The 23,478-nt window shown below is 47.2% G+C and overlaps 12 protein-coding genes across 12 annotated transcripts; 4 read left to right on the top strand and 8 right to left on the bottom strand. All coding sequences in view use genetic code 12, as the record gives it.

Moving 5' to 3' along the window:
• Positions 1-61: 61 nt before the first annotated feature.
• Positions 62-874, top strand: CXQ87_001364 (putative serine hydrolase; the record flags this gene model as incomplete). Its single annotated transcript, XM_025479904.1, has 1 exon — positions 62-874. The coding sequence occupies one exon, from the start codon at positions 62-64 to the stop codon at positions 872-874; it is 813 nt and encodes a 270-aa protein (XP_025339377.1).
• Positions 875-1,305: 431 nt separating this feature from the next.
• CXQ87_001363 (protein disulfide isomerase) lies at positions 1,306-2,199 on the bottom strand (the record flags this gene model as incomplete). Its single annotated transcript, XM_025479903.1, has 1 exon — positions 1,306-2,199. One exon carries the CDS (start codon positions 2,197-2,199, stop codon positions 1,306-1,308), a length of 894 nt encoding a protein of 297 aa, XP_025339376.1.
• An 804-nt stretch (positions 2,200-3,003) lies between these two features.
• Positions 3,004-4,269, bottom strand: CXQ87_001362 (uncharacterized protein; the record flags this gene model as incomplete). The annotated part of the gene is made up of 1 exon (XM_025479902.1): positions 3,004-4,269. The coding sequence occupies one exon, from the start codon at positions 4,267-4,269 to the stop codon at positions 3,004-3,006; it is 1,266 nt and encodes a 421-aa protein (XP_025339375.1).
• A 1,236-nt stretch (positions 4,270-5,505) lies between these two features.
• Positions 5,506-6,491, top strand: YUH2 (Yuh2p; the record flags this gene model as incomplete). The annotated part of the gene is made up of 2 exons (XM_025479901.1): positions 5,506-5,541; positions 5,592-6,491. 2 exons carry the CDS (start codon positions 5,506-5,508, stop codon positions 6,489-6,491), a joined length of 936 nt encoding a protein of 311 aa, XP_025339374.1.
• Positions 6,492-6,730: 239 nt separating this feature from the next.
• On the bottom strand, positions 6,731-7,795 carry CXQ87_001360 (uncharacterized protein; the record flags this gene model as incomplete). Its single annotated transcript, XM_025479900.1, has 1 exon — positions 6,731-7,795. One exon carries the CDS (start codon positions 7,793-7,795, stop codon positions 6,731-6,733), a length of 1,065 nt encoding a protein of 354 aa, XP_025339373.1.
• A 506-nt stretch (positions 7,796-8,301) lies between these two features.
• On the bottom strand, positions 8,302-9,231 carry SFC1 (Sfc1p; the record flags this gene model as incomplete). Its single annotated transcript, XM_025479899.1, has 1 exon — positions 8,302-9,231. One exon carries the CDS (start codon positions 9,229-9,231, stop codon positions 8,302-8,304), a length of 930 nt encoding a protein of 309 aa, XP_025339372.1.
• Positions 9,232-11,577: 2,346 nt separating this feature from the next.
• On the bottom strand, positions 11,578-12,390 carry CXQ87_001358 (uncharacterized protein; the record flags this gene model as incomplete). Its single annotated transcript, XM_025479898.1, has 1 exon — positions 11,578-12,390. The coding sequence occupies one exon, from the start codon at positions 12,388-12,390 to the stop codon at positions 11,578-11,580; it is 813 nt and encodes a 270-aa protein (XP_025339371.1).
• A 351-nt stretch (positions 12,391-12,741) lies between these two features.
• Positions 12,742-14,418, bottom strand: CXQ87_001357 (uncharacterized protein; the record flags this gene model as incomplete). Its single annotated transcript, XM_025479897.1, has 1 exon — positions 12,742-14,418. One exon carries the CDS (start codon positions 14,416-14,418, stop codon positions 12,742-12,744), a length of 1,677 nt encoding a protein of 558 aa, XP_025339370.1.
• A 395-nt stretch (positions 14,419-14,813) lies between these two features.
• Positions 14,814-15,974, bottom strand: HOG1 (mitogen-activated protein kinase; the record flags this gene model as incomplete). The annotated part of the gene is made up of 1 exon (XM_025479896.1): positions 14,814-15,974. One exon carries the CDS (start codon positions 15,972-15,974, stop codon positions 14,814-14,816), a length of 1,161 nt encoding a protein of 386 aa, XP_025339369.1.
• Positions 15,975-18,043: 2,069 nt separating this feature from the next.
• Positions 18,044-18,916, top strand: CXQ87_001355 (uncharacterized protein; the record flags this gene model as incomplete). The annotated part of the gene is made up of 1 exon (XM_025479895.1): positions 18,044-18,916. The coding sequence occupies one exon, from the start codon at positions 18,044-18,046 to the stop codon at positions 18,914-18,916; it is 873 nt and encodes a 290-aa protein (XP_025339368.1).
• Positions 18,917-19,537: 621 nt separating this feature from the next.
• Positions 19,538-21,139, bottom strand: CXQ87_001354 (WD40 repeat domain-containing protein; the record flags this gene model as incomplete). Its single annotated transcript, XM_025479894.1, has 1 exon — positions 19,538-21,139. One exon carries the CDS (start codon positions 21,137-21,139, stop codon positions 19,538-19,540), a length of 1,602 nt encoding a protein of 533 aa, XP_025339367.1.
• Positions 21,140-22,788: 1,649 nt separating this feature from the next.
• Positions 22,789-23,415, top strand: VPS20 (ESCRT-III subunit protein; the record flags this gene model as incomplete). Its single annotated transcript, XM_025479893.1, has 1 exon — positions 22,789-23,415. One exon carries the CDS (start codon positions 22,789-22,791, stop codon positions 23,413-23,415), a length of 627 nt encoding a protein of 208 aa, XP_025339366.1.
• Between the last annotated feature and the right edge of the window lie 63 nt (positions 23,416-23,478).

Genomic DNA, 23,478 nt, shown 5'->3' with positions numbered 1-23,478 from the left:
CGGTCAATTCCGAATACTACTAGGTGGGCGCGCATATAGATATAAACTAGATTCCACCCAGATGGCGAAAAAGAACATAGAGTATACAGCCAAGGTGCTATTTCTCCATGGCTACACACAGCTGGCTCTGGCGTTTTATGCCAAGACACTGGCTTTAAGAAAAAAGCTAGCTCAGTACAAGCTTAAAGCAGTCTATCTCAATGCACCCATTCAACTTTCACCAGCTGAACTTCCAACCACCGATCTGCTTTCCAAGTTTGGAGCTGTAGGTGGAGATGACGATGCCTTGAAGTACCGTGCCTGGTGGGTCAAGAATCCCGATAATACATATGAAATCGACTCTGCCATCGATACCGTGAAGAGGTACATCAAGGACGGTGAATTGCTCAATGAGGAGGGAGTCTTCGAGAAAGAGGAGGGTAATCTTCCTCTCAAAGGCATTATTGGATTTTCACAAGGAGCGTGTTTTGCTGGAGCCTTGGTCCACAAGTTCAACGAGCTTTTCGGCATCGACCTTGACTTTGCCGTGCTTTACTCTGGATTCAAGATTGACGTTTCGCTTATGCCAGATTTCAAAAAGTACTACACGGACGATGACGGTGCTCTGACAAAAACTCGTCTTTTGCATGTTGTGGGAGAATTAGATACAGTGGTTGGAGAGGATAGGGCATACACTTTCTATGAGACCAGTAAGAAGAACCTGGACTTGTTGAAGCATCCTGGTGGCCATTTTGTGCCCAATTCCAAGTTGCTTGTGGACCAAGTTGTCAACTGGGTCCAGGGTGCCGAGAAGGAGGAGGCCAAGAAGGAGGAGTCGAAGAAGGTGGACGATGTGGATGACATTCTTGCCATGATGGACAAGGTGGGTGTGTGAGGGATCTCTAGGCGTTGGTAGAGATGGAGCTAGAGGGGAATAGCCTTGGTTTTGGGGCTTAGATTGACTTTGAAGAAGAGGTCATGGAAATCATGGATCCAAAGTAGAAGGCGATCGCCAGTCTATAGATATTTATACAATTGAGCAATCAACTTGGCGGAGGGCCAAAATAGGCTCTTAATTGAAAAAAGAAGTCATCTGCTTTAAGGATCAGAACTTACCTTCCAGCACTATTCACGATTCATTGAGTATCTAAGAGCCTAGCTGTAACTTGGAACTTTTATTCTCACAACTGACAAATAACACCAATAAGTACTTCAAGTGGCACTTTTTATTTCCGAAAAATGACGAATTCCCGGCAATCAGAACTTCACTGGCAACTTCTTTTCCAAAATCCACCAGATATCGCTCACCTCAGATCTCCCCCACCACTAAAGCTCATCGTGGACCCGCTCGCCTCTATACTTGGCGTAGTACTTCTTGTCCTTCTTCGAAAGACCGCCCTCCGATGGCTTGACACCCGTCTGTTCCTGAACCCAGGCCTCCATCTCGTGCTTATTGGTGAGCTTTCCCTTCAGATAACGAGAAAACTCGCCCTTTTCCGAGTCCCACAAAAGCAAAATCGGAAGCGTGTCGCCCTCCTCAATAGGCAACTGCACCTTTTTGCCATCCACAGTCACAGAGGCTGGTTCAGCGACATCCGTCTTCAAGTACCCAAACGTCACTTTCGACAAAAAGTCAATGGCCATCGTTTTGTAGACCGGCGAAATATTCGTATTTTTCAGAAGAAGCACCACGCGTGGTCCCTGGCCTTCGAGAAACTCCGGAAGTCCCTTCAACCCATGGATCCGATCCACGTAGTTCTTGATTCTCGTAGACACATAGTCCGTGATGGCCTTGAGCGACCGCTGGCCGTTGTACGGTTCAGGCACGTGCTTCAGGTTTGCCTTGGCCTTGCCCGGGGCGTATTTGGGCGGTCTGAACAGCATCAACGTAGGGAAGCCTTGGACCCTATAAGCAGCACACAAGGGCTTGTTGGACTCCTTGTCACAGTTGACTGCCGCAACGTGGACACCGTATTTCCCTTCTTTATGAAGAAACTTGCCCAATTTGTGCCACACGGGCAGCAACTGTTTGCAGTAACCACACCATGGAGCGTAGAACTTCACGATGGAGGTGTAGTTGGAGCGGTGGACGACTTTGTCGAAGTTCAGCGGCGTGAGTTCGTAGACATTGGGGTCGTTGGCGTAGACGTCGCCCAGCTCACGTGAGGCCACAAAGAGGAATAGGGCAGCTAGGACCCAAAGACGAAGAACACTGAGCATGGTGGTGGAAATCGCGAAAGTGTAGATGGTGTAGGTTCGAGGTTTGGTGGAGGTACGGTGGGTGGGTTGAGCATTTTAAGAAAGAAGAAAAAAAAAGAACAAGAAGGGGAAAGAGAAGTGTTTATATGATTTACAGAAATCTGTTAAGGTGGGTGTTGTTTTGGTTCAAAGAAGGGTGCATTGGTGGAGTTGTTTGGGTGGGTTCTGTGAGTATAGAGCGAATGAGTATCATGGTAATCTGTATTCGTTCCCTGTGTAATTTAATAAACTGCTCTTCCTCATTATTTGCCTCTCTAGAGTTGAGATATTACCCTGGAATTTCAGACTGTAGCTTTGGGTTCGGTTGGTCCACTTAGTGGCTGCAAAATGGGGACAGGCACATATAAGCACACGACTGCTGATGAATTCAAAAAAAAAAAGAGATGTGCTTTTGATATTTTCAATGGCCCTAATGCCAACACAGTGTATAAACGAAAAATTATGTTCTCCCGGTTCTATTGTAGTTGCTCTGGAGAAGCATCGTGTTTTTCACATTGCTTATATGACTACAGTTCAGCTTATAAGGACTCTTTGATCCCTTTTCTTATTTTTTTTTTCCTTTTTTTTTTTGTTCTTTTATTCTGTGATGGCCCTTTTGATTGCTATTTTATTGATTCTGTACTTTATTATCAAGATATAACATCACCAACCAGAACAGTGGTACTCTAATCCTCGTTGTCAGCAATTGAACCTATGATCCTAGCTAACTTTACAACTCCCTCACTTTGCTCTTCCTATAAGTCTGTATACTTGTTATGCCTTGCTCTATAGCTTTGCTCTCTTGGGACTTCCCGCAAAAGCAAGATTTTCCAACCGAACCCGAGAATCTCTCTCCTTCTGCTCAATGCCACTCATTCTGGGAACTTTCGCCAGAACAGTCGAGAAAATCGTCACAGAAGCATCGTCCGTGATGGTCTCACACTTGTGCTGATGGTAAAGAAGACCCTTTCTTTTGGCCTTATTCACAAGACCCTCAGTGACTAGACCTGGACTAAACCTGAATCTGTCGAAAACCTCAATGGATCTGAGACGCTCAGTCTTCTGTCTTTCGCCTAAAAATGGGATATTTTGAATCTTGGGCTTGTCAAAACAAAGCGAGCCAACCTGGACTTCAACAAAATTCTCCAAAGTTTGTGTCCACGAAGAATGGTGGAGATGTAAAAGTGTCACCTTCACCTTGATGCCATAACTTCTCATGGAGTCGTTGCAGTAAAGAGTGGGCTCTAAAATGGGCAAAGCGCCTCTCAAAAGCTTTGGAGAAACAGGGACACAGTCTTTTTCTGAATCGTCAGATTGGCCCAATTTCTTGAAACAGTCTCTGCTGGAAATAGTCACATAACTGTGCTTTGTAACGGGTTTCAGCGGAAAGAAAATTGTGTTTTGCTTTTCGTGTTTTGTATAGGTGAGCCTGTGGAGCTCGACTGTGACGTTGGTGATGACGAGATTTGCCTTATCTGTGCTTTCCAAACAGACATCTAGAAAACTGCTGATTCTTGTTTTGGGAACCACGATTCTGCTGCATTCGTGAGACCCATAAAAGGGCAGGAAGAAGTCAGAATTCATTTTAATGACTGCTCCATCTGGACCGGTAATGCTTGCCTGATTCGGCTTACTCTTCTCTCCATAAAGTGCTTTTGTCATTGGAAAAAGCTCCTTCTTGTAATCAAACTGTCTTCCGTTGCAATTGAACTCACAGTATCCATGAAAGGACTGGAACTTTCTCGAATCGCCACGAACCACATATTCAATCCTCATGGGTCTTTCCTGAGAAGGCTTGATCCGAGCGGTTTCTTCATACAAAGAAGCATTGATCTTTTGTGCTTCGGCAGTAGGACCTGCAAAACGAAATCTGGCTTCTGTGATGGCACAAATGGTATGAGCGGTTTCAAAAGTCTGGGTGGAGTGTCCCACATAGCTGGCTGCAAAATGCTCGATTGTATCATGAACAGAATTTGCAACCTTCAGCGCATCAAAAGAATCTTTGTTGAATTCTTCGAGCACTACAAAACTTTCAATATGGCAGTCGGACATGGTGGTGGATGATGAGAGAATCGGAGAAACGGTTTGACTTTATAGGTACAAGTGGAGGATTTTGTGGAGTTTCCATATTGAGGTGATGGATGAGATGGTGAAAACGGTAGGTTCTGTAGTTGTGGTCATCCAAACTGACTTGCCCGCTATTCCATTAAAATTGAGATAATTTGGGAAATAGGAAACTGGAAGGTGGACATAGCCCCCATATTCTGATTCAATGGACTTGGACCGTAGGTAGTACTCATACTGACCCCGAGGTTGACGAATCAGTTTATTCAATTGAGATCACACTTTTGATCAAACAATCTCCTGTTTTAGATTGTTCAAGCCCCTCCCTCTCCCCCTCTACTTGATATCCTACAGGGTTCACTCACAGAGCATTCATTATGCAACTAGATATACACGCCGAAAAAGTTGGCAACATAGATGGAGCCCAAACCGATGGAGACAGACGCAACGGCAGCGCTGCTGAAGTACTTGGCGGGCGAGCTTCTGTTAAGGAAGGCCAAGGCGAGAGACACGAATGCTGATTGTTAGTATTGTGTGGTGGATTAGGTCAACAGGGCATTGAAGCGGTTCATTGGTGAATTAATGAGGTGCACAAGTAAGTCTGGGGTGATTGGATCAGTTGACGTATCTTCCTCGAGATCCACGTCGTATGGGCCAGACGTGTCTTGTCTGAAAAGTCACAGAATCCGACCAAACCATGAAGATTGCATGCAAAAAGCACGAAATCTCCTTCCATAATCTTTCTCCGGAGAACCCATCAAGATTTGACAAGCAATATTTCGCTTTTAGCGCCCCCCTGACGCCATTCTCTGAAACTCAAGATACATACCTAGAAGCACGAGAACCACGGTGATAACGGTCTGCTGCTGCTGAAGAGCAGAAGGAAAGATCTCCAGAGATCCTCTCTTGAAAAGAGCATCGAGGTCAGTAAAACTGACGATATTGTCTAGGGTCTTTTGCACGTCCATTGTGGTTGAGGTGTAAGTAGCGTGTTGGAGACAGATAAACCCGTGGTGCACGGGTGTGGCACATCCTATACCCCATTAAAAGGCATGATCCGGGAACTAAATGATTTTGATAGCTAGATTTTAAAAACCTTCGAATATAAATTAGTAGAATCGCCGAGTTTTATGGGATTTCTACGGTGGCTTCTTGTCTAGTGTGGGAGCCTTTTTAACGCCAGGTACACTACTATCAACAGTTCGCAACTACACCTTCTTTATCATGTCCTGGGGCTGGAATACCATAGATTCTGACGCGGTATGTGACTGACGAGGCTCACGTGACCTTTAACTTTATACTAACAAGAGCAGGGCGTTTTCACGGAACTTGTGGAGCGTTTGGGCGTTCAGAATGTCCAGTTTGACGAACTCTATGCTATAGATAAGGAGTCTCTCTTGGCTGCTGCACCCGTGTATGCCGTGGTTTTCTTATTCAAATACAGCAAACTCGACCGTGAGTATGCCGCTAAGAAATTGCCTCTTGACGGAGAATACGATACGGAATACGCTGATAAGGGTATCTTTTTCGCCAACCAGACCATCCAGAATGCTTGTGCCACACAGGCGGTACTCAATTCGTTGCTCAACAAATTGGATGATATCGATATCGGCGCAGAGCTCAATAACTTGCGTGCGTTCGTTGCTGGCTTTGATCCAGAAATGGCTGGAGAAACGCTATCCAACTCTGAGACCTTGAGGTCTGTGCATAACTCCTTTTCGGCACCTAAATTCATTGATAGCGACCAGCTCCCACCGCCGGATCTAGATGACAAGGATGACGGTCTTTTCCACTTCATCACATACCTCAACATCAACAACACCGTATACGAGTTAGATGGCTTGAAACAGTATCCAATCAAGCACGAGACCTTGGATGCGCCAGACCACTTCTACGATGTGCTTCCCCGCGTGTTGCAAAGGCGTATTGACAAGTACCTGGGCGAAATCCGTTTTTCTTTGATGGCCATTACGAATAACAAATTGGAGCAGTACAAGCACTTGAACGACGAGTTCAGCGTACAGCAGGAGCTTCGTAAGCGTGAGACGTGGAAGCAGGAGAACATCTTTAGAAGACACGATTTCCCCAAGTTGACAGTGGCTCTTTTGAAGAATATTCTGCAGAGTATGAGTGATGATGAGTGGGAGGAGCTTCTTGAGCTGGCAAGAAAGAAATCCCTAGCACGTCAATCTCAGGGGTTTTACAAGTGAGATGAATAAAGGGTTAGCGAAGGTGCACAGGGCTCGAAGAGGACCAAATCAAGAAGCGCATTTGGTATCAATGAAAGGCATCATCACATTGCATCATTCCAATATACCCCAACCTAGCACTCGAGGTGCTGGAGATGTGACCATTGCCAATGAAAATACATATCACCCTCGCATGCCTTGATTACTATACAATTGAACGCTTGTCTGTATTTGGAGCCGATTCGACGTTCTGCAATTGTCTACTCCCAGTCGCTAAAACTCAAAAAGCCTCCACCACTTCTGGAGTGCCTCGAGAAATAGTCAAAGTCAATACTCACAGCATTACCCAACAACACCGCACGTTGATCTAGTGTCAATGGACCAGCCACGCTAGGGTACATCAGACCCATTCCGGCGAATGCAGACGGGTCCATTCTGACAATGTAGACACCGGTATCTGTGAAAAGCTCTCTGCCCAATCCGACCCAATTCCTATCCACGGACGCAATGACGTCGCCGTTGTTGTTGTAAACAGGGAAGTCGAAGGCAAGGAAGCCGGAGTCAATTGCTCCGTATTGCTCATATTCATCGGTTACTTCATCCTCAAGCTTGAACAAATCGTACCGTCTGCGCCACAAGTGCCATTTCTGAACCGACTCTCCAACAATTTCGTGCATGATGTTCCCCCTTTCGTCGTATCCGGGTAAAAGCGCTTTGATATGCGAATTGATGAAAGAAAACGGTCTCTTGATGGTGAGGAGCAAGTCGCCGTAGTTGTTGAAAACCTCAAGCTCGAAGGGACGATGCAAACGGAAGAATTGACGTCCAATTGCCTTCATGATGCCGAAATCCTTCTCTTCCATGTAAGCAATCTGGTCACCATTGGAGTTCATGATCTTATATCTGTTTGCCTGTTCAAAGCCAATAACGACGTTCATGAATTCCACCTGACGTTCAATTACCAAAGTAGGCTCTTTGAGAATATCGTAAATTCCATCGTGCTCTGTAATTATGCCGTTTTCATTTGGTGGCACTTCAAAAACCGTTCTGAATTGAGATGGATCATTCTGAAACGCCAGAGGGTCCAGCGAGGGATTTTCCTGGTAGTAAAACTGAGAGCTGCCATTTTGGGAGCCGGTATTCAGTGCGTACTTCTCCTGGTAGCGTCTGACCTCTTCTGGGCTGATTTCGTTAACCTTTCTAGTCTTACCTTGGTACCTGACGAGAGCCAGAGACGAGGTTTTGAGGGACCTGGAAAAACGGGGAGCCGCAACAAGGCTATTTAGAGGCACACGGCGAAAAATAGGCAGCACACGACTGAACATTGGCTGATTTTGGGAATAGGAAGAAAGTGGTGATGGAGTAGGCGGCAACTGCCTGAGGCGACCTGTATGGTGGATCAGGTCACCATAATGGCACTTCCGATTCCGGGTGTGAAACAGCCGGAACTGGCCTTGGAAAATTACTAAGGCCCAATTGAGCATGGATCTTACGGTTTTTGAATTTAAAGCTTCGTTTGGTGACTTCGATTCGGAAGATATTTCCGGGGTGCCATTAACCTACCTGCAGTACATATACCTCGAGTGCCCGGGCCGATTTAGTCTGACACTCTTAACACCCCAAAATACACCTTCTTTCCTCCCAATGACGTCAATGACGTCGGTGACGTGAATTGTTCACCTTACAATCCCAAATTGAAAATTTCAACTTTCCTCGGACCAACGGACCAAACATGACCTACAACCATCTACTCTATCGTTTATCAACTTTTTATGTATGCAAGCGGCACGGCACGTGCGATAAATACCTGGCGTAGCTTCTAACGCAGAACCTACTCGAGCTTCTTGTTGCTGCCGGGCAAAGCGTTGCCAGACAAAACACCCTTCATGAACTCGTACACCGTGAAGGTCACAGCCTGGCCAGGTGCCACTCTCATGATTCTAGGCGTGATACCCTTGTACAAGGCATTGACACCCTCCTCCTTGATCAACTGCTTACCGATCTTGGCGATTCTGACCCAGCCAGACTCGTTGGAGGCATAAGTGGACTTTTGCAATCTGGTCTTGATGGTGTCCAAAGGAGCGTTGGAAAGAGGACCCAAAGCACCAGAGAACAAACCAACCAAGGACGTCTGCCACGAGGGAAGAACCTCCAAGTTCTGGTAGCCCTGCAAGAACTCCTTCACCTTGGAGTACACAGTGAAGTTCACACCCTGGTTGGACGCCTGTCTAGCAGCAGTCAAGGAAACACCTCTGTACAACGTGGAGAAACCTTCTTCACGAATAATGACGTAGGCAGCGTGGAGAGCGTTTCTGTACTTTGGAACATCCAATGGGTCGGCCATAGAGTGGTGCTGGGCTTGTAATCTGATCTTGACAACCTCCATAGGGTTCACGACAATCACGGCTTCGGTGGTACCGGCACCGACACCAGCGAGGAAAGTGCTACCGGTGGAGATCTTGCCGTCCTTGTCCCTCAAAAGCGATCTGTAGAACTCGTACGACTGGAAACGAATACCCATCTTGGGCACAATTCCGAGCACAACGGCACCAAGACCTTTGTAGAGAGACATGAAGGTCTCCTTCTGGACAATGTTGATACCGGTTCTGACGAATCCTGGGGGTTTCTGGCCAGACTTTCTGTACAACTGCATTCTGACCTTGACGGTGTCCAAGGGGTGGCAGCACAAGGCCTCAAACAAACCGGCCACACCGCCGGCGACGAGATCGGTTACGGAACCTCCTTTTTTCTGGGTCAGCATATTCGATTTTTTCTGTTCGGGTGGGTTTTGCGTGGGACCACTCGCCTTATATACCCCACAAAAACGGTGATTTTTCATACTCCAATCTTCCATTTCCCCGAGGACCGCACCGGGCCAGATGACCGTCTCCACCCAGGCCAGCGGGGGTTCTTCCATTTAAATATATATAGAGCTGCGTAATTCCAGCCTAATTTTTATATTTTACAATTTTTTTTTTTTTTTCTTCCTAACATCTCTGGCTATCCTGGTTAAGCCGGGGTCTGGGGTACATCCGCGGGCCCGGGGCGGCTGTTGTGAGTCGCAATCGAGTCACCCTCCGGGGCCTGAGACAAACGGTACTTGTATGCAGTACAGAACCTTTATTTGCGTGAATTGGGTGGGATTTCGCGTCCGACGGAGGAGCTCGTGTGATTGGTGGATGGGCCTGACGACGTCAGTGGGAAAGTAGAGCGCTCTTGTGACATGCTGGTGGAGGCGTAGTGTTGTTTTGGGGTGGTGGGAGCCCGCCCTGTGTGCAGGAAATAGTACACTTTCCGTCTGGTCTATCCGGTCGCGTCACATGGGAAACCGGGCGGTGTAAATTTCCCATTTTTTTTGTTTCGTGAAAGGTGTTTCTCGTTGGTGATGGTGGGGCCGGAAAAATGGGGGGCACCAGTGGGGCGTTTTCTCAGCCTCGGCAGCAGTTTATCCGAGGAACTCGCAGTCACAAGAAAAATGGAAGTTGCAAAAGAGAAGCGGTGGGCATGTTGAGCTTAGAGAAAAGGAATTTTTGAAAGAATTGTTTACTTTCGTTTCTTAGTGGAATTTGGTTTGTGGTGGTGGGTGGGGACCCCCGCCGGAGTATCGTCGGTTCTCACCTTCGGTACATATCTTCCATCTTGGCGATAAATGGAGGTCGATCTCCGAGGTGAGAATATGGTAGATACAGTAAATTTGTAGATTTAGATACGAGGGTGGGCATTGTTGGGTTTTTGAAACAAAAAGAAAAATTGTAAAAAGACGTTGGCTGAATGGTGGAGGTGCTGGTATCTTCGTTCGTTTGCAGCCATACTATACTGGTGCTGATTAACACATCCTGATGTCATTAAAAATAGGAGGGTCATTTGCACGAAGTGAACAAATGAAATTGAGCTTATAAATTGGAATTTCTGAACTGTTTGAGCCAATTGATGTTCATTTCATATAGGCATCTTACATTGGTTTGGTGAATCAGTAGTGCTTCTCAATTGATCTACAGAACAGGGAGAGAAACATCTCGATTTACCACCAGTTTTGAATTCTGGACTTTAACTAAACGAAAGAGCTCAACGGCTTTGTGACTAGCGATATGTCAGGAAGCACATGACTGGCGATCCAGGGTGCGACGGACCTTGATGAAGTTGTGACCTTGTTGATTGATATCGTACTTTATTATGCAACAACAATTATTTCTACTTACATGCTTCATAGTGTTAATAGTTCTCCTAAACTTGCTTCAACGGCTTTACCGAAAGCTTCACCGAAAAAAGACATGCACCAACAACTCGAGAAACCCTGGGCCAAAATTAAACCTTCTTGAAGCCACAATTGCCAATGTTCGTGATCCAAGCTACCTTCTGGAATACGATCCAGAGGTGGAGTACAGACCTCCACCCAAGATAGACTGGTCGAAGGTGAGATACGTGGATTGCAATAAAAAGAGTTGACATCATCATCTTGAAACGGAACTTGTTAAAGAATCCACATTTACGATTTTTTAATACTTAATGACCATTTATTATCGCTTAACTATCCAAAATTGACACTATCCTGGAGGGCTGGATCAACAAACGGCATCTGCCGATTGCACACACTTGATACCATGGTGCCACATTTCGTCTATCCAGGCTTCCAAAAACTCTAACAGCTCAAAAAGAACTGTTTTCAATGAAGCATCCATATTTCTTACCTCATCTTTTGTGAGGGTTAATTGTCGATATTCGAAAAGAAGCATTCTTAGTGCAACACCTACTTCTCCCAGGCAGTTTCTCTTACCTCGTTGCCAAAGCACAACAAGCGCAGTACTAGGGTTAGTAAATACTCAATTGATCTCCGGTAACAACATACTTTGTCAGCAAGTTTTTAATGTAGCTGAATTGCAGATGCAAAATGAGTAGCTGCCTTACTTGTACAGAGTCTTGAGGCATTTCCACAAGGAGGGTTCCCTCGTCCCAGAATCCCATATTGTACATCTGCCTGGGGTGATGGATCAAAGTCCGGACAATTTTTATCATTAAAGAAATATGAAGAAGAAGTTTGTTGCAAAGTGTTTGTGATTGCAAAGTGCGTTTGTGCCCTCAATGCTCGCACTAAAGTCTATGGAACTCATTAGGACTTCTCAGCATCAGGGAACTGAATTGGCAGGTCGACAGCATTGGCACCGGTATTGTTCTTGTCGGTCTTCTTCAACTCATACAAACGCTTCGCCTCACGGTGCACATCCTGAACCTCCTTGGAAAGCAGCTTGTAGAACTCATGCACCTTGATACCATAAGGGTGCGACAGCGCCTTGTCAAAGTAGTGCTGCAACTTTTGGTGGTAAGACAGGCCCTTGAACGACTCGTGAAGCGAATTGATCCCCTCCAGAGCCTTGTTGATGCCCCTGTTAGCATGTGTTCCTGGCTCCTGCGAGCCCACGTACTTTTGGTCCAAGTCGGTCAAGAACGACTTGAACTTGCTGGTGTAGCCCTTCTCATTGTCAAACTTCACGGCACGTGTGATCAAATCGTCCGACAAGCTGTACCCAGACGCCAAGAGCTGCGCCAAAATGGCCAGCTTGGGCTTTTCCTCCTGCAGAATGTCGTCGTACTCGGTGTCGCCCGTGATGGTAGCAGCGTCCGACTTCTCGTTGGTCTGGATCTTGTTATCGCCAGACACCTCCTTCTTCTCCGACAAATCCGCGTACGAAGGGGGATTCTCCTCCTTCACCACGATCGGCACCTGGTCCAATTCTGCATCATTCAAGAGCATTGCGGTCGAAAGCGCCTTCTCCAGCTCGAAATTCACCTGAAACTTGTTGTACCCGTTATCATCTTTGCCGAGATCGTCCACCAGACGGATCACCCCGCAGAAGGCAAAGAATTCCTTTAATTGAGCGGGAGAAACCGCTGTGGAGACATGAGAAACAATCACAGAAGACATTGGATCAAAAACCGAAAAAAACAAATAGTTTGTAAGGGGCTGGCCGATTTCAGGAATCAGCCGTCCTTTTATGTGGGGCATGGTGCGGCGTGACGGAGGCGTGCGTTTTGTGGTGCACTGGTGCAGCGATGGAATGGGTAGGGTATTATTTTTTGGGGACCACACAGTATAGCAAGCCAAAGTTGGGGAAGCCAAATCAGGTGGCAAGGGTGGCGTAAAATGCACCTGATTTTTGACGAACCATCTTTACGGTACTATACAGAAGGTCATTGGCCATTAACCGCACCTGCGTCATCGTCGACCTTCTGTGCCTCGTTTTCGCAACCATATGTGACCGCAAGACATCTTATCTCATGGCAAAACCACCAACGGAATGGCAAATTTGAACTCCGTACCTTCGTTGTCCACCTTGTACGCCTGTATGTAGTCGGCGTAGTCTTTGATGGACTCGGTGGCGTCGGGTTTGGTGAACTCGTTGAGGAGGAATTTGCACACAAAGAAATACCGGAGATCCATGAACTTGGAGCTCTGGAATTGCTGTGTGATATGGCTGGACAAGGTGATCGCATTACCCACTCTCATAGGGCTGCTTTCGGAATCCCAGTTTTCCGCCAAGGCCGTGGCAAAGAGGTTTTGCTTGACTGTAGGTGTCACTTTGTAGGTGTTGACAAACGGCTGTTTTTCCTGTTGATCCAGTTTTTGTTCTAGGTTGAAGACTTCGTGAGCTTCCACGTAAGCCTGGTAGCCGACCACACGGGCGCCGTCGTCGTTCTGCTGTGCACTGTCTAGGAAAAAATGAACCTCCTCACCAACATGGTAAAACGGCTTTGACATTGTGAGCGTACAAAGCGCCACGCTGTTGATTCTGATCTGGTAGCTGACACGGAGTTTCAGGGGAAGCTGGGAAATGAAACCCTTGTTTTCGGTGAGCGACTTGGAAACAGAGCTCTTTCTTCTCTCGTTTGCAGCCACAACGTGCACATCGCTTTCTATAAGTGTATCGATGTCACGGAGGAGTTTTTCTTTCAGACCAGATGGCGCCGCTTTCGAAGGGGTCGTTTCGTCCACAATCGTCGCCTTCCAGTCTTTATCAACCACTGGATGCTGAAGATAATCGTTCTGTAGCCATTCTCTATCCCAGCCCTTTTTACCCAGACGAAACTCAAACGGGAAGTAGACGCTTCGGGGCGTGAGGTTCCCAGCGTCCTCTTCTGAAACACCCACCACCAAAGCGTACTGAATGGAAACGAGTCCAGCGTCACCGGCTGCTCCAGTCAGCTTGGTATTGTACGAAGGCGGGAGGTCGTTCGGTGGCTTGGGAACCTTCACAACGTATTTTTCCTGGCCTCCTTTGATGTTGCTATTGGAGAAGAGAAGCAGCTGTGCCGTCACATAGAAAGGAATGGTATTTTCATGGATCTCTCTGGCCAATTCTTCAGAATGTGTTTCGGGATTATCTGGCGCTTTCGACAATGAATTGAACTGATAAGCAAGATCGTGCACGAGATACTGCGTTCTGCCGTCGTAGCTTGTGGAATTGAGGTCGCTGACCCCTCCAGTCCGCTTCTTAGCAGCATCTTCACCGTACTGCTTCAAAAACGGCGTTTTCTTGACCGTGTCTATTTCCAACTCTAGCTCGTTCTTTCCGTAAAGCTCAAGGTATTCAGGATTCTTCCAGTACGGGTTATTGGCGGCATTAGCAGATCCGTCACTGCCTATAAGGTTGTTCAATCTGATGTACCCTATAAGCTGAACATAGCCTAGAAGGAGCTGTTTCTCTTTGGGCTGCTCGACCAATGTGGATTTCTCCAGTGAGAAAATACCCAGAAACCACCCACCTTGAGGCGCCTCTTCCTTATCTCCGTTTTTGGCTGATCCATTGGAGGTCTCGCTTATCGAACTGGAAAAGTCAATGTGGCATTCAAAGAAATCCGGTTCCAGCGGTAGATCCTTGTATGTAACTGCAACGTTGTAGTCATTGAGGGTGTCTTTTGTGAGCCGCTCGCCCAATGGGGAAATAGAGGGCATAATGTGGAGTTTGTTGGAGGTGTAGTGGATAAGTGGTGATAATCTGGGGTGTGTGCACACCTGGTTGCAAAGATAACGAAAAGAGGAGGTAAAAGGGCTACAATGGCACGGCGAGTCCGGTTTTCACGTTTTATCCTATTTGAGTCGAGCTCTGTCCAGTGTGTGGGGTGGTGCTGGGGAGTGGTTTGTGGGCATATCCGGATCGGACCCAAGTTTCTGAAGCCAAGCGAATGTCTCATTACCGGAGGGCAAGTGGGCGAGGAGAGGAAGCCACTAGATGATTCTAGAGCTAGAAAAAGCCTCCAGAGTCAGCATCCACCGCTCGGGCTCCACCCCCAGAACCAATTGCATCCTAGCAGTAGCAGCCTGCCAGCACCTCTATATCGTCATCGTGCTTACGTCTGCTCCTTCTCCTCAAGCTGCTCACGCACAACCAGGTCGTTCTGCATCAAGCTGGCCTGGGCTTGGGCGGCATCGTTTGGCAAGGAGGGGTCCTGGCCAGCACCGCTCATCTGGTGGAAGTCCAAAATCTCCGAGTACATCATCACACGCCAGGTGTCCACAGGCAAGTCTGCGTCGTTGAAACTCCAGTCGAACTTGGTCTCACAGATGGGCTCATCGGTGGGGTCGTGATAGGGCTCCATGTACTGGTGGGTCAAGGCGTCGGCGGCCGAGATACGCTTCTTGGGGTCGAAAATGAGCATTTTCGACAAGAGGTCGATGGCGTCGGGCTCAACGTGGGTGCACTGGGCAAAACGCTCGCTGAATGGGATGGGATCTCTGTGGGGCAAGGACTGGACAAAACGCAAGGTGTTTTCGGAGCAGATGGTCTCGATCACGTCGGCCGGAGGCGAGCCCAAGAGCTCTGTGATGATGGAGAACTGGTGGACGTGGTCACGGCCGGGGAAAAGCGGCTTGCCCTCGATCATCTCGGCCAAAATGCACCCGACGGACCAGAGGTCCACCTCGGTGTCGTACTTTTGCCACGTCAACATGATCTCCGGCGCTCTGTAGTACCGCGTGGACACGTAGCCGGTCATCTGGGGGTCCTGGACTCTGGCCAAGCCGAAGTCGCAGATCTTGAGGTCACAGTTCTCGTTGATCAAGATGTTCAGCGGCTTCAAGTCACGGTGGATCACGCCCGCCGAGTGCACGTACTTGAGGCCTCGCAAGATCTGGTACGTGAAGTACTGGATGAACTGTTTCTCCAAGGGGCGGGACGTCAACAAGCGGTGGAGGTCTGTGCCCTGCAACTCGGTAACAAAGTAGATGTCCTCCAACGGCGACAAAAAGATATCGTCGAGCGTGATCAAGTTCTCATGGCGCAAGTGCTTCAACAACTTGAGTTCTCTGTAGGTTCTCTTGGCCAACACCGACGTGGAAAACGGTTTCATGATCTTCTTCACCGCCACGTTCTGTCCAGTGAGCTTATCGACCGCCAGGCACACGAGGCCAAAAGCACCCATGCCCACGGGGTTGAGATCCGTATAACGAGACGTGATCTCGAACACGGTGCCGAAAATCTGAGTACGGGTGAATTCTCCAGATGCGCTCATGAAGAAGAGATGGTGGTTCGCGTTGGAGATTTGGAGTGGCTTTTGAAAAAGCGAGATACAGGGTGCACTGGTGGGGCGGGGTGGGTGGTGGGAAGAAGCCGTTTTCTTCTATTTTAAAATTGGAAAAGTGATGGAATTTGTTGAATTTTCCAAAACCACAGTGACTTTTCGCTTTTTCTTTCTTGCTCTGGTGGGGCGCCTCTATTGCCTGAGACACAGATATAGCCTTAGACGAGGGATGCAGTGCCAGGTTCACAACCAGTCGTTGTGCTGCGCCGTGCTGTCGGGTGCGTTTGGGTGCTTTCAATTTTCTGTATTTTTATCCAATTGCTTTTGTTCTTTTCTTCTTGTTATTCCTCTTTCCTTCTTCTTCATCCTTGATTCTTCAATCCGCTGCAGCTTCGAATGGCCCCTGGAAGTTGCCAGACAATGGCGCCAAAGTCGCTTCTTTTAGATGTCTTTGTCTTTGCTAAAATTCGGTCCTGTCTCCGTGGCCTTGTTGCGTTAGAGATCGGCGGTGGCTCAATTACCGAGTTTTCCACAATTTGAAGGGTAATATTTTAGCTCCATTGATGCTTTTGCAATATTTTGTTTTCTTCTTTTGAGGGATAATTTACTTAGGCTGGCCTCATCGCCACCTGCTGGAGTCGGATTTGGCCCGGGCGGGTCAGGATAGCCGTGGTGCAGTTGCTAGTTCAGGCGTTACGATGGATCACGAAACGGCATCCGCATTTGTACTGTTTGGGAAGGTTGCTGGGCAAAAATGGAGAAATTAGCTGATCGAATTGATTCGCATTTGTGCTGCGGTTTTGGGTTTGAAAGTTGGTGGTGTAGTTCTGAGAGGGTGAGTCTCAGTGGGGCGGCTGCATTTATAGATGTTCCAAGGGGGCTTTGGCTGGCGTGACGTAGTAGGAGTTTATTTAGCCGTTTCTTTTGGAAGCCGGGGTACAATACAGGTTTAGGTGGAAGTGGGCATAATTGGGCTGAGGGGCTATTGGGCTGAGGGTTATGGTTGGTAATGATGCATACTTCGTTAAGGTCTTGATGGCCCTCAGGGCTACATTTCAAGATTTAATCAAAATCATTTTCTGAAGAACATTATTCAATAAAGAGCTTTAGCACATCGTGGAGGAGGTGGTTCTAGGTCCCTTTGGTGGACTTTGATGGTAACTCACCAACAAGTCTGCCTAGGAATACATTTTCAGCGGTTTAGCAAAAATCACCTAATGTTTATGTCAAAATTGCTAAAATCGAACCTAAACGCCGCGGATTTGCTTCTTTATTAATTGGACCATGTAGGGTTGGACCCAGTAGGACTGGACCAAATGGGACTGGACCAGTTAACGATGTGGCTAGTGCACCGTATTCGTGGCGAATAAACACATCCCTGAAATGGGGTTATCATCACAAAATTTCACAGAAATGTCGGCGAAAGTAGAATAAAAAGAGAAGAATCTTCTTATCGGACTGATCAGAAGTTACCGTCAGTTATCTGAGGAGTCGAACTACGACATGTCTGGAAAAGTCGTTTCTGGACAATGAAATTGGCTGTGTGAATTGCTTCGTAAATCAACCCTCCTGATCAAAAAAAAATTTAAATTGTCAATTCTTCATACTCTAGTCCCGTCTGAATCACAGACCTGGATATACAAGAAGGAGGACCGCATCTTGAATACCTTCTAACACGAAATCAACGAAGAACTGTCGATGGTTGATCCTGATATGGATAAATCATAAGGTTTTAACTTATACATTACCGATTCATCGTCACTAAACGTCAAACCCACCCTATCTTCATACCAAATTCCTGTATTCAGCCACAAGTCCAACTTCTGCTTCCTTATCTTCCCGTCCTGAAAGAGCCTTCCTACTTATTCCTCTCATGATTCCATCATCATGGAATCCTTTATCGTAAATTCATGCATCTTTGGAAATTCCGATCGTGATTTGCCCTCACCAGAAATGAAGTTAAGAAAATTCCTTCACATGCACCCTATGGGTCTTTGTTCAAAAAGATGGCAGACCGAGGTTTCTCGAAATGAATAGATTTCTTCTAGTCCGAAAAATAGATGCTTGCGAGTGAAATACTGGCCTTGATCGTCCAAAGAGTTGAGGAAAGGACAGATGGTTTTGACAAGCCTCTGTGTGGTAAAACTGTTAGAGAGGTCTGTAAACCCATTCCAAACGATCAACCTTTACCTAGACGTGTTCCACGCTTTTCAGCCAGATTTTTCACTGAACGTGTTGATGATTATTGGGATAATAAAATCCCATTTGATGTTATCACGTTAAAGGGAGCAAGCAACTACCAAGAATGGCGTGTTAGCTGGGACAATCACATTGAGGCCTTGATTCGTCATCTTGGTGAATTCATTTTACACTACCATAATCAATTCAAAGATGCTTCTAGCGAAGCTGTTGATTACAACAGATACAGGAAAGCATCCCCCAAGGAGTTGAGCGAAGCCTGTAGCTTGGCTGATTACTTCTTGAGAGGCGAGATTAATAGAAGCTTTGATATTGTAGTTTATGTGGATGTAGGTAAGATGGAAGATTTCTGCTATCACGAAATTCTCAGCCAAGACCAATTGATTGAAAAGAAGGATCCCCACATATTAAAAGCGGTCGAAGCTTACTCCTACCTGAAACGAGTGAACATCATCGGAACCTTCGAGTCAAGGCAAGAACATCACTCTATATATAAACCCGATTGGGTCGTCAGAGTTATTGGTGATAGTGTGGATGTCACCGAATACGACATTGAAAAAGTAGCCAAAGTCTTCGAGGAAGTGGAGGAGAAAAACCTCAGGAAAACCTATGAAGAAGCAGCTGATGCAAAAAGACCTATTTCCAAGTGGCAGATGGCGATCGAAAGGAGAGTGAGGGAGATATGTTTTTCAGTTCTAGGGGCACCAATACCAGACGACATTTCGGATTATTAAAGAGCTGCAACTGCTCCCCAAAGTCCGAACAAGCATGTCAAACTCGCTGCATAATCAATCACTGGACTACATTTTGGGAAACTCGGATTGTCTGTACATTATATGCCTACTGTGAGCAAGGAATCTCGACTTCATGGGAAAGTGCTCAAACTCAAACGACTCTCAATTTGAACCAATTTATATTGCTCCTTTCCGAAGCTGCCTTGATCTGGAGACGACACAATGTGAATTAAAGGCTCAAGGAACGAAAGCATCTCATCCAGAGTGCAATACCCCTTATGGTTTCTCTGTTTTTCGATCCTTATCCTAATATCATCTTACAAGTTCAGATTGAAAGCTCCCTCCTCGTCTTCATATCACGATCATATTCCACGGACACGGCTTAACTGCAATCCAAAATCTCCTTACCCTATCAAACCTCGTGTTTATATCCTCAGGCCCTACCCTCCTATGACCAAGACCTTCAAGGTACCCTAAGACTCCAACTTCTCCAAGCCTTCAATCCCCACTAACATTGAACTTTCCTGTTCTTCTTCATCCACTGTTTCCTTGCAAATCTACAATCAAACTCCCTCCCCACTCTACCTACACTTCCTCCCGTAAATCGTCTATTATGCAATGCTAGCGAAGCTCCATCAAGCGCTTCATGTGTTTCTGTCCCACCTCGGGCTCTGTGGTCTTCTGCTTGTGAAGATCAAACAAGGGCCAGAATTTCAAGTTTTCATCTCCTGCTACTGTCGCCAATGTGGTCCCGTCAGGACTCATGCATCCACTCAAAACCCTCGAATCGTGAGCCAGCGAGATCTCTCCAGTTTTCTGCAAAGTCGGGTAGTTGAAAAGCGAAATGCTATTCAGCGGGTACCCATGAGTAGCCACAACTTCGTATCCTGTTTTGCTTTCATAGCCCCAATTGAGCGATGATATCTGAGACTCCGTCTCAATCAGATTCACCCGGGCTCCAGTGGAGGTGTTCCAGAAATGGATGGTTTTGTCTGAAGTGCCGCCTCCAGTCGCCAAAAGCGAATTCTGGAAGGGACACCATGCCATGGCCTTGACGGCGGCTCTGTGGTTTGTCTTTTTGAAAATCGGTTCCAGAGTCGCTCGGGCATCCCACACAGCGACTAGATTGTCGTTTGCACCCAGACAAAACTGCTGGGCATCGGGACGGTACTCGATTCCACAGACCTCGCCAACGTGTGTTTCCAATTTCGAAACAAGGTGGTCGTTGACCCTCACGTCACTGTGAAATATGGATCCCTCTCTGGATCCCAGAGCCACTAAATGAGACAGCCAGCAATGGGCAGCTACTCTGGAGCCTGTTCCGTGCAGAAGCGTTCTGAGCCGCAGGTTGGTTTCGATATCCCAGATTTCTATGGTTCCGTCTTCTTTTCCCACGGAGATGTACGATCCATCCTCAGACCACCTCAACGACGTCACTAGCATGTTATTGCCAAGCTCACACAAAAGCCCGACAGAGCCTGTGGAAGCGTTCCACACGTAAACCGTGTCTTCTAGGCCAATGGCAATCAAGTTGCTCAGGGCCCAGGCCACCAAATTGAGGTAGAAGTCGTCTACGATGTTAGGAGCATCTAGCACTCTTTCCGGAGCCGTGGGGATTTTCTTAGCACGAGCCGATGCCACAGACGGTCTGAGGAGCCCCGTCTTTTGTTTCTGGCCCACGCTGCTGAACACAGAAAGCGGCTGGGACCGTTCTGGAGGAGCAGGTCTGTAGCACAAGATTCGAGAATTGACATCGAGCCCACACGCCTCGGCAACGTGGTTCTGGTATATTTTGGACGTCTGCGCCTTGATGTGTGTTTGCGGCAGGGCATTGGGGTGTGGCTGTTCGTTTTGTGGAGTGAGTTTGTTCAGCGTCAGGTTTCTGTGGCTGGGGATGAATCTGTCGGTCTGGGAGGCCTCGGCGGGCGTCAAAAGCGACGTCAGTCTTCTGAGCTTGGCTGGTTTGGGCGGAGAAAGCATGTTTCTCGAGTCTAGCAGCGACACTGACGTAGAAAGCGCTGGCTGCAACTTCATGGGAAATTGGGGTCTGTGGAGTCTTTCGACCAGCAGTTTTGCTCGAACCAAAGATGGTTCTTTTTCGAAAGCAATGGCCTTTCTCTTCGGCAGCAGCAGCTCAATCAGCCGTTTCCTCAGTCCCAGAGGCCGGAGGTTGTCCATGATGGAGGCAGCTGTGGAATCGTGGAACGGTGTTTTCAACTCCATGCCGATTTTCGGGGGATTTTGGGGAGATTTTGGGGAGTTGGATTCGTTCTTTGTGAAAAGCCGAGAAGAAGTAAACCAAGATGTTCGACGACGCGGTTATTAGATTTCCCAAACGAGAATGCCCAAGCAAGAATGGCTGCGAAAAGTGGTACAAATGGTGTTGATGTTCCATCCCAAACAGGAAATGTGATGAGACCGTTGCACCACGATCCACCGATCGAAGCATGGAAGCAATTGCTTTCGGCCAGGGGTTTGCTGCTTGCTGGGGTTGTTTTTGCTTTTTGCTTTTGGCGATGTTTTTGTTTATTTGTTGATGTGGTGATGCTTCTGTTTCGCAGCCATTGGCGCTCGTCATCTTCACTTATTTTTTTTATTTTTGGACTCCAGGGGCAAGGAGGGGAGAACGGCATGGTAGCATGTCACAATCGGCTAAGACTGAATGACGCTATGATCTGTGGGGCTGGCCGATGCCGTCCACCCAAGTGGATCCCGTCCACCCAGTGGATCCCAGTCAATGCAACGCAGGGATGTAGCGGGCTCATCATGAAGACAATTTCTTCGCATTGTATAACTATTAATTAGACTTGTTAGAGTTCGTGACATTTGACTTTTTTGACAGCTATGGTGCTTTTGCTCGGTGGTTTTGCTCGGGGTAAACTCGTGGTTGGTTCTCAACAATCCATTGTTCAAGATAGCGCTGTGGGCTGTTATCCACATACAATCTGGTGCTTTGTGTTTGTTCGTGGGGCTACTCCGGCTGGCTTGGACGGCTTGTGGGGAAGTATAGGCGGGGTTGGATGGAGACTTAAGCGAAGTAGATGATATGAGCTAGAGTATTGAAGTACTAGAATAGTCAGGGAAAGGGAAAGCTGTAGTGGCCTGAAAAATATAAATATGCTTCTAGTATGGTGGTTTGCCGAATTCGAGTCTGGTCTAATAGTTTGGTATACTCCAAGGTGTTTGTTACTCAATGCACCGCTACAGTTGTGTTCATCAAAGTCTCTCTGCCTTTGCATTTATTCGAGGTCGTTACGATATCAAAATTTCTAACTAGAATTTTTTTGCTTTGGAGGCAATTGACAATTCTACGTTGCCTCTCTCGACGATCTCAAATCCAGCCTTGCTTGAAGTTGACGATGGTAGTACGCTTATTTTGATTTCGGCGCAAGTCAGAAAGCCGATGATCGCTCAAGTACCTCAACTGTGTTCTCTAGGATTTTTTTCAAAAAAGATAAAAAAGAAAGAATGAATATGATGTGCCTCCACAAGTAGACTATAGTCTCATACTGAGGATTCTCCAATAGACCTTTCTCGAAAGACCCACATTGACTTCTGGAGCATAAAGACCTTTAAACTTCGTCTAATTAACCTAATATTAGGAGATAAATAAAAAGCACAAAACAAAAGCATATCATATCAGAGTGCCCCCACCCTCCACCTCCACAATGGCTGCAAACGAGCACTTGATCCACTACTCACATCCACCCCACCCCACCTCCTAAAACACAACCAAGCCCAAAAACCAAGCTTCTATCAATAGAACGTTAAAAACCCAGAATCACCAAATCAAATAGACTTTCAAAAAAGCTGGCCAAGCCCCGCCACATCTGGGGAAACCCGTCACGTGCGAAAACCACCAACTCTTCTTTATGGGTCAAGGACCGTCACAGCCGAAAATCACCGCCCAGGACCGGGCCATTTTGCAGCTCAAACGGCAGAGAGACAATCTCAAACAGTACCAGCGGCGTCTTGCCGTGATTGTGGAAAAACAGCACATTCTTGCCAAACAGGCCCTTGCGGATGGAAAGACTGATAAGGCCAAGTTCTACCTACGCCTGCGGAAACAGCAGGAGCTGACGATCAACAAGACGTACGAGCAGCTTGGCAACTTGGAGAACCTCATAGGCACCATTGAGTTCAAGTTGATCGAGAAAGATGTGGTGTATGGTTTGACTCAGGGTAACGAGGTGCTCAAGAAGCTCAACAGTGAAATGAGCGTGGACAAGATCGATAAGGTGCTTGACGATTTGGAGGACGAGCGTGTCAAGGTGGACGAGGTTTCCGATATGTTGGGCATGGGTCTGTTGAGCTATTCTGAGGAGAACGAGGTGGACGAGGAATTGGCTGCTTTGGAGCGGGAGGTTGCTCCACAGAAGGAGGAACCCAAGAAGGAGGATGTCAAGCTTCCAGATGCGCCTACAAATGTTCCAGAAGCAGAGGAGGAGCCGGAAGTGGAAGAAGCTCAGAAGGAGGAGAGAACCGCTATGCCTGCTTAGCCAATGGGCGATATACGAATTGGCTATTGGATTCAGCGAATTGGCTGTTGTGTTCAGCTGATT

Source organism: Candidozyma duobushaemuli, assembly GCF_002926085.2.
Source record: "Candidozyma duobushaemuli strain B09383 chromosome Unknown A_B09383, whole genome shotgun sequence".
NCBI classification, from domain to species: domain Eukaryota; kingdom Fungi; phylum Ascomycota; class Pichiomycetes; order Serinales; family Metschnikowiaceae; genus Candidozyma; species Candidozyma duobushaemuli.
The sequence above is the reverse complement of the archived record's forward strand: the minus strand, read 5'-3'. Positions and strand labels throughout refer to the sequence as shown.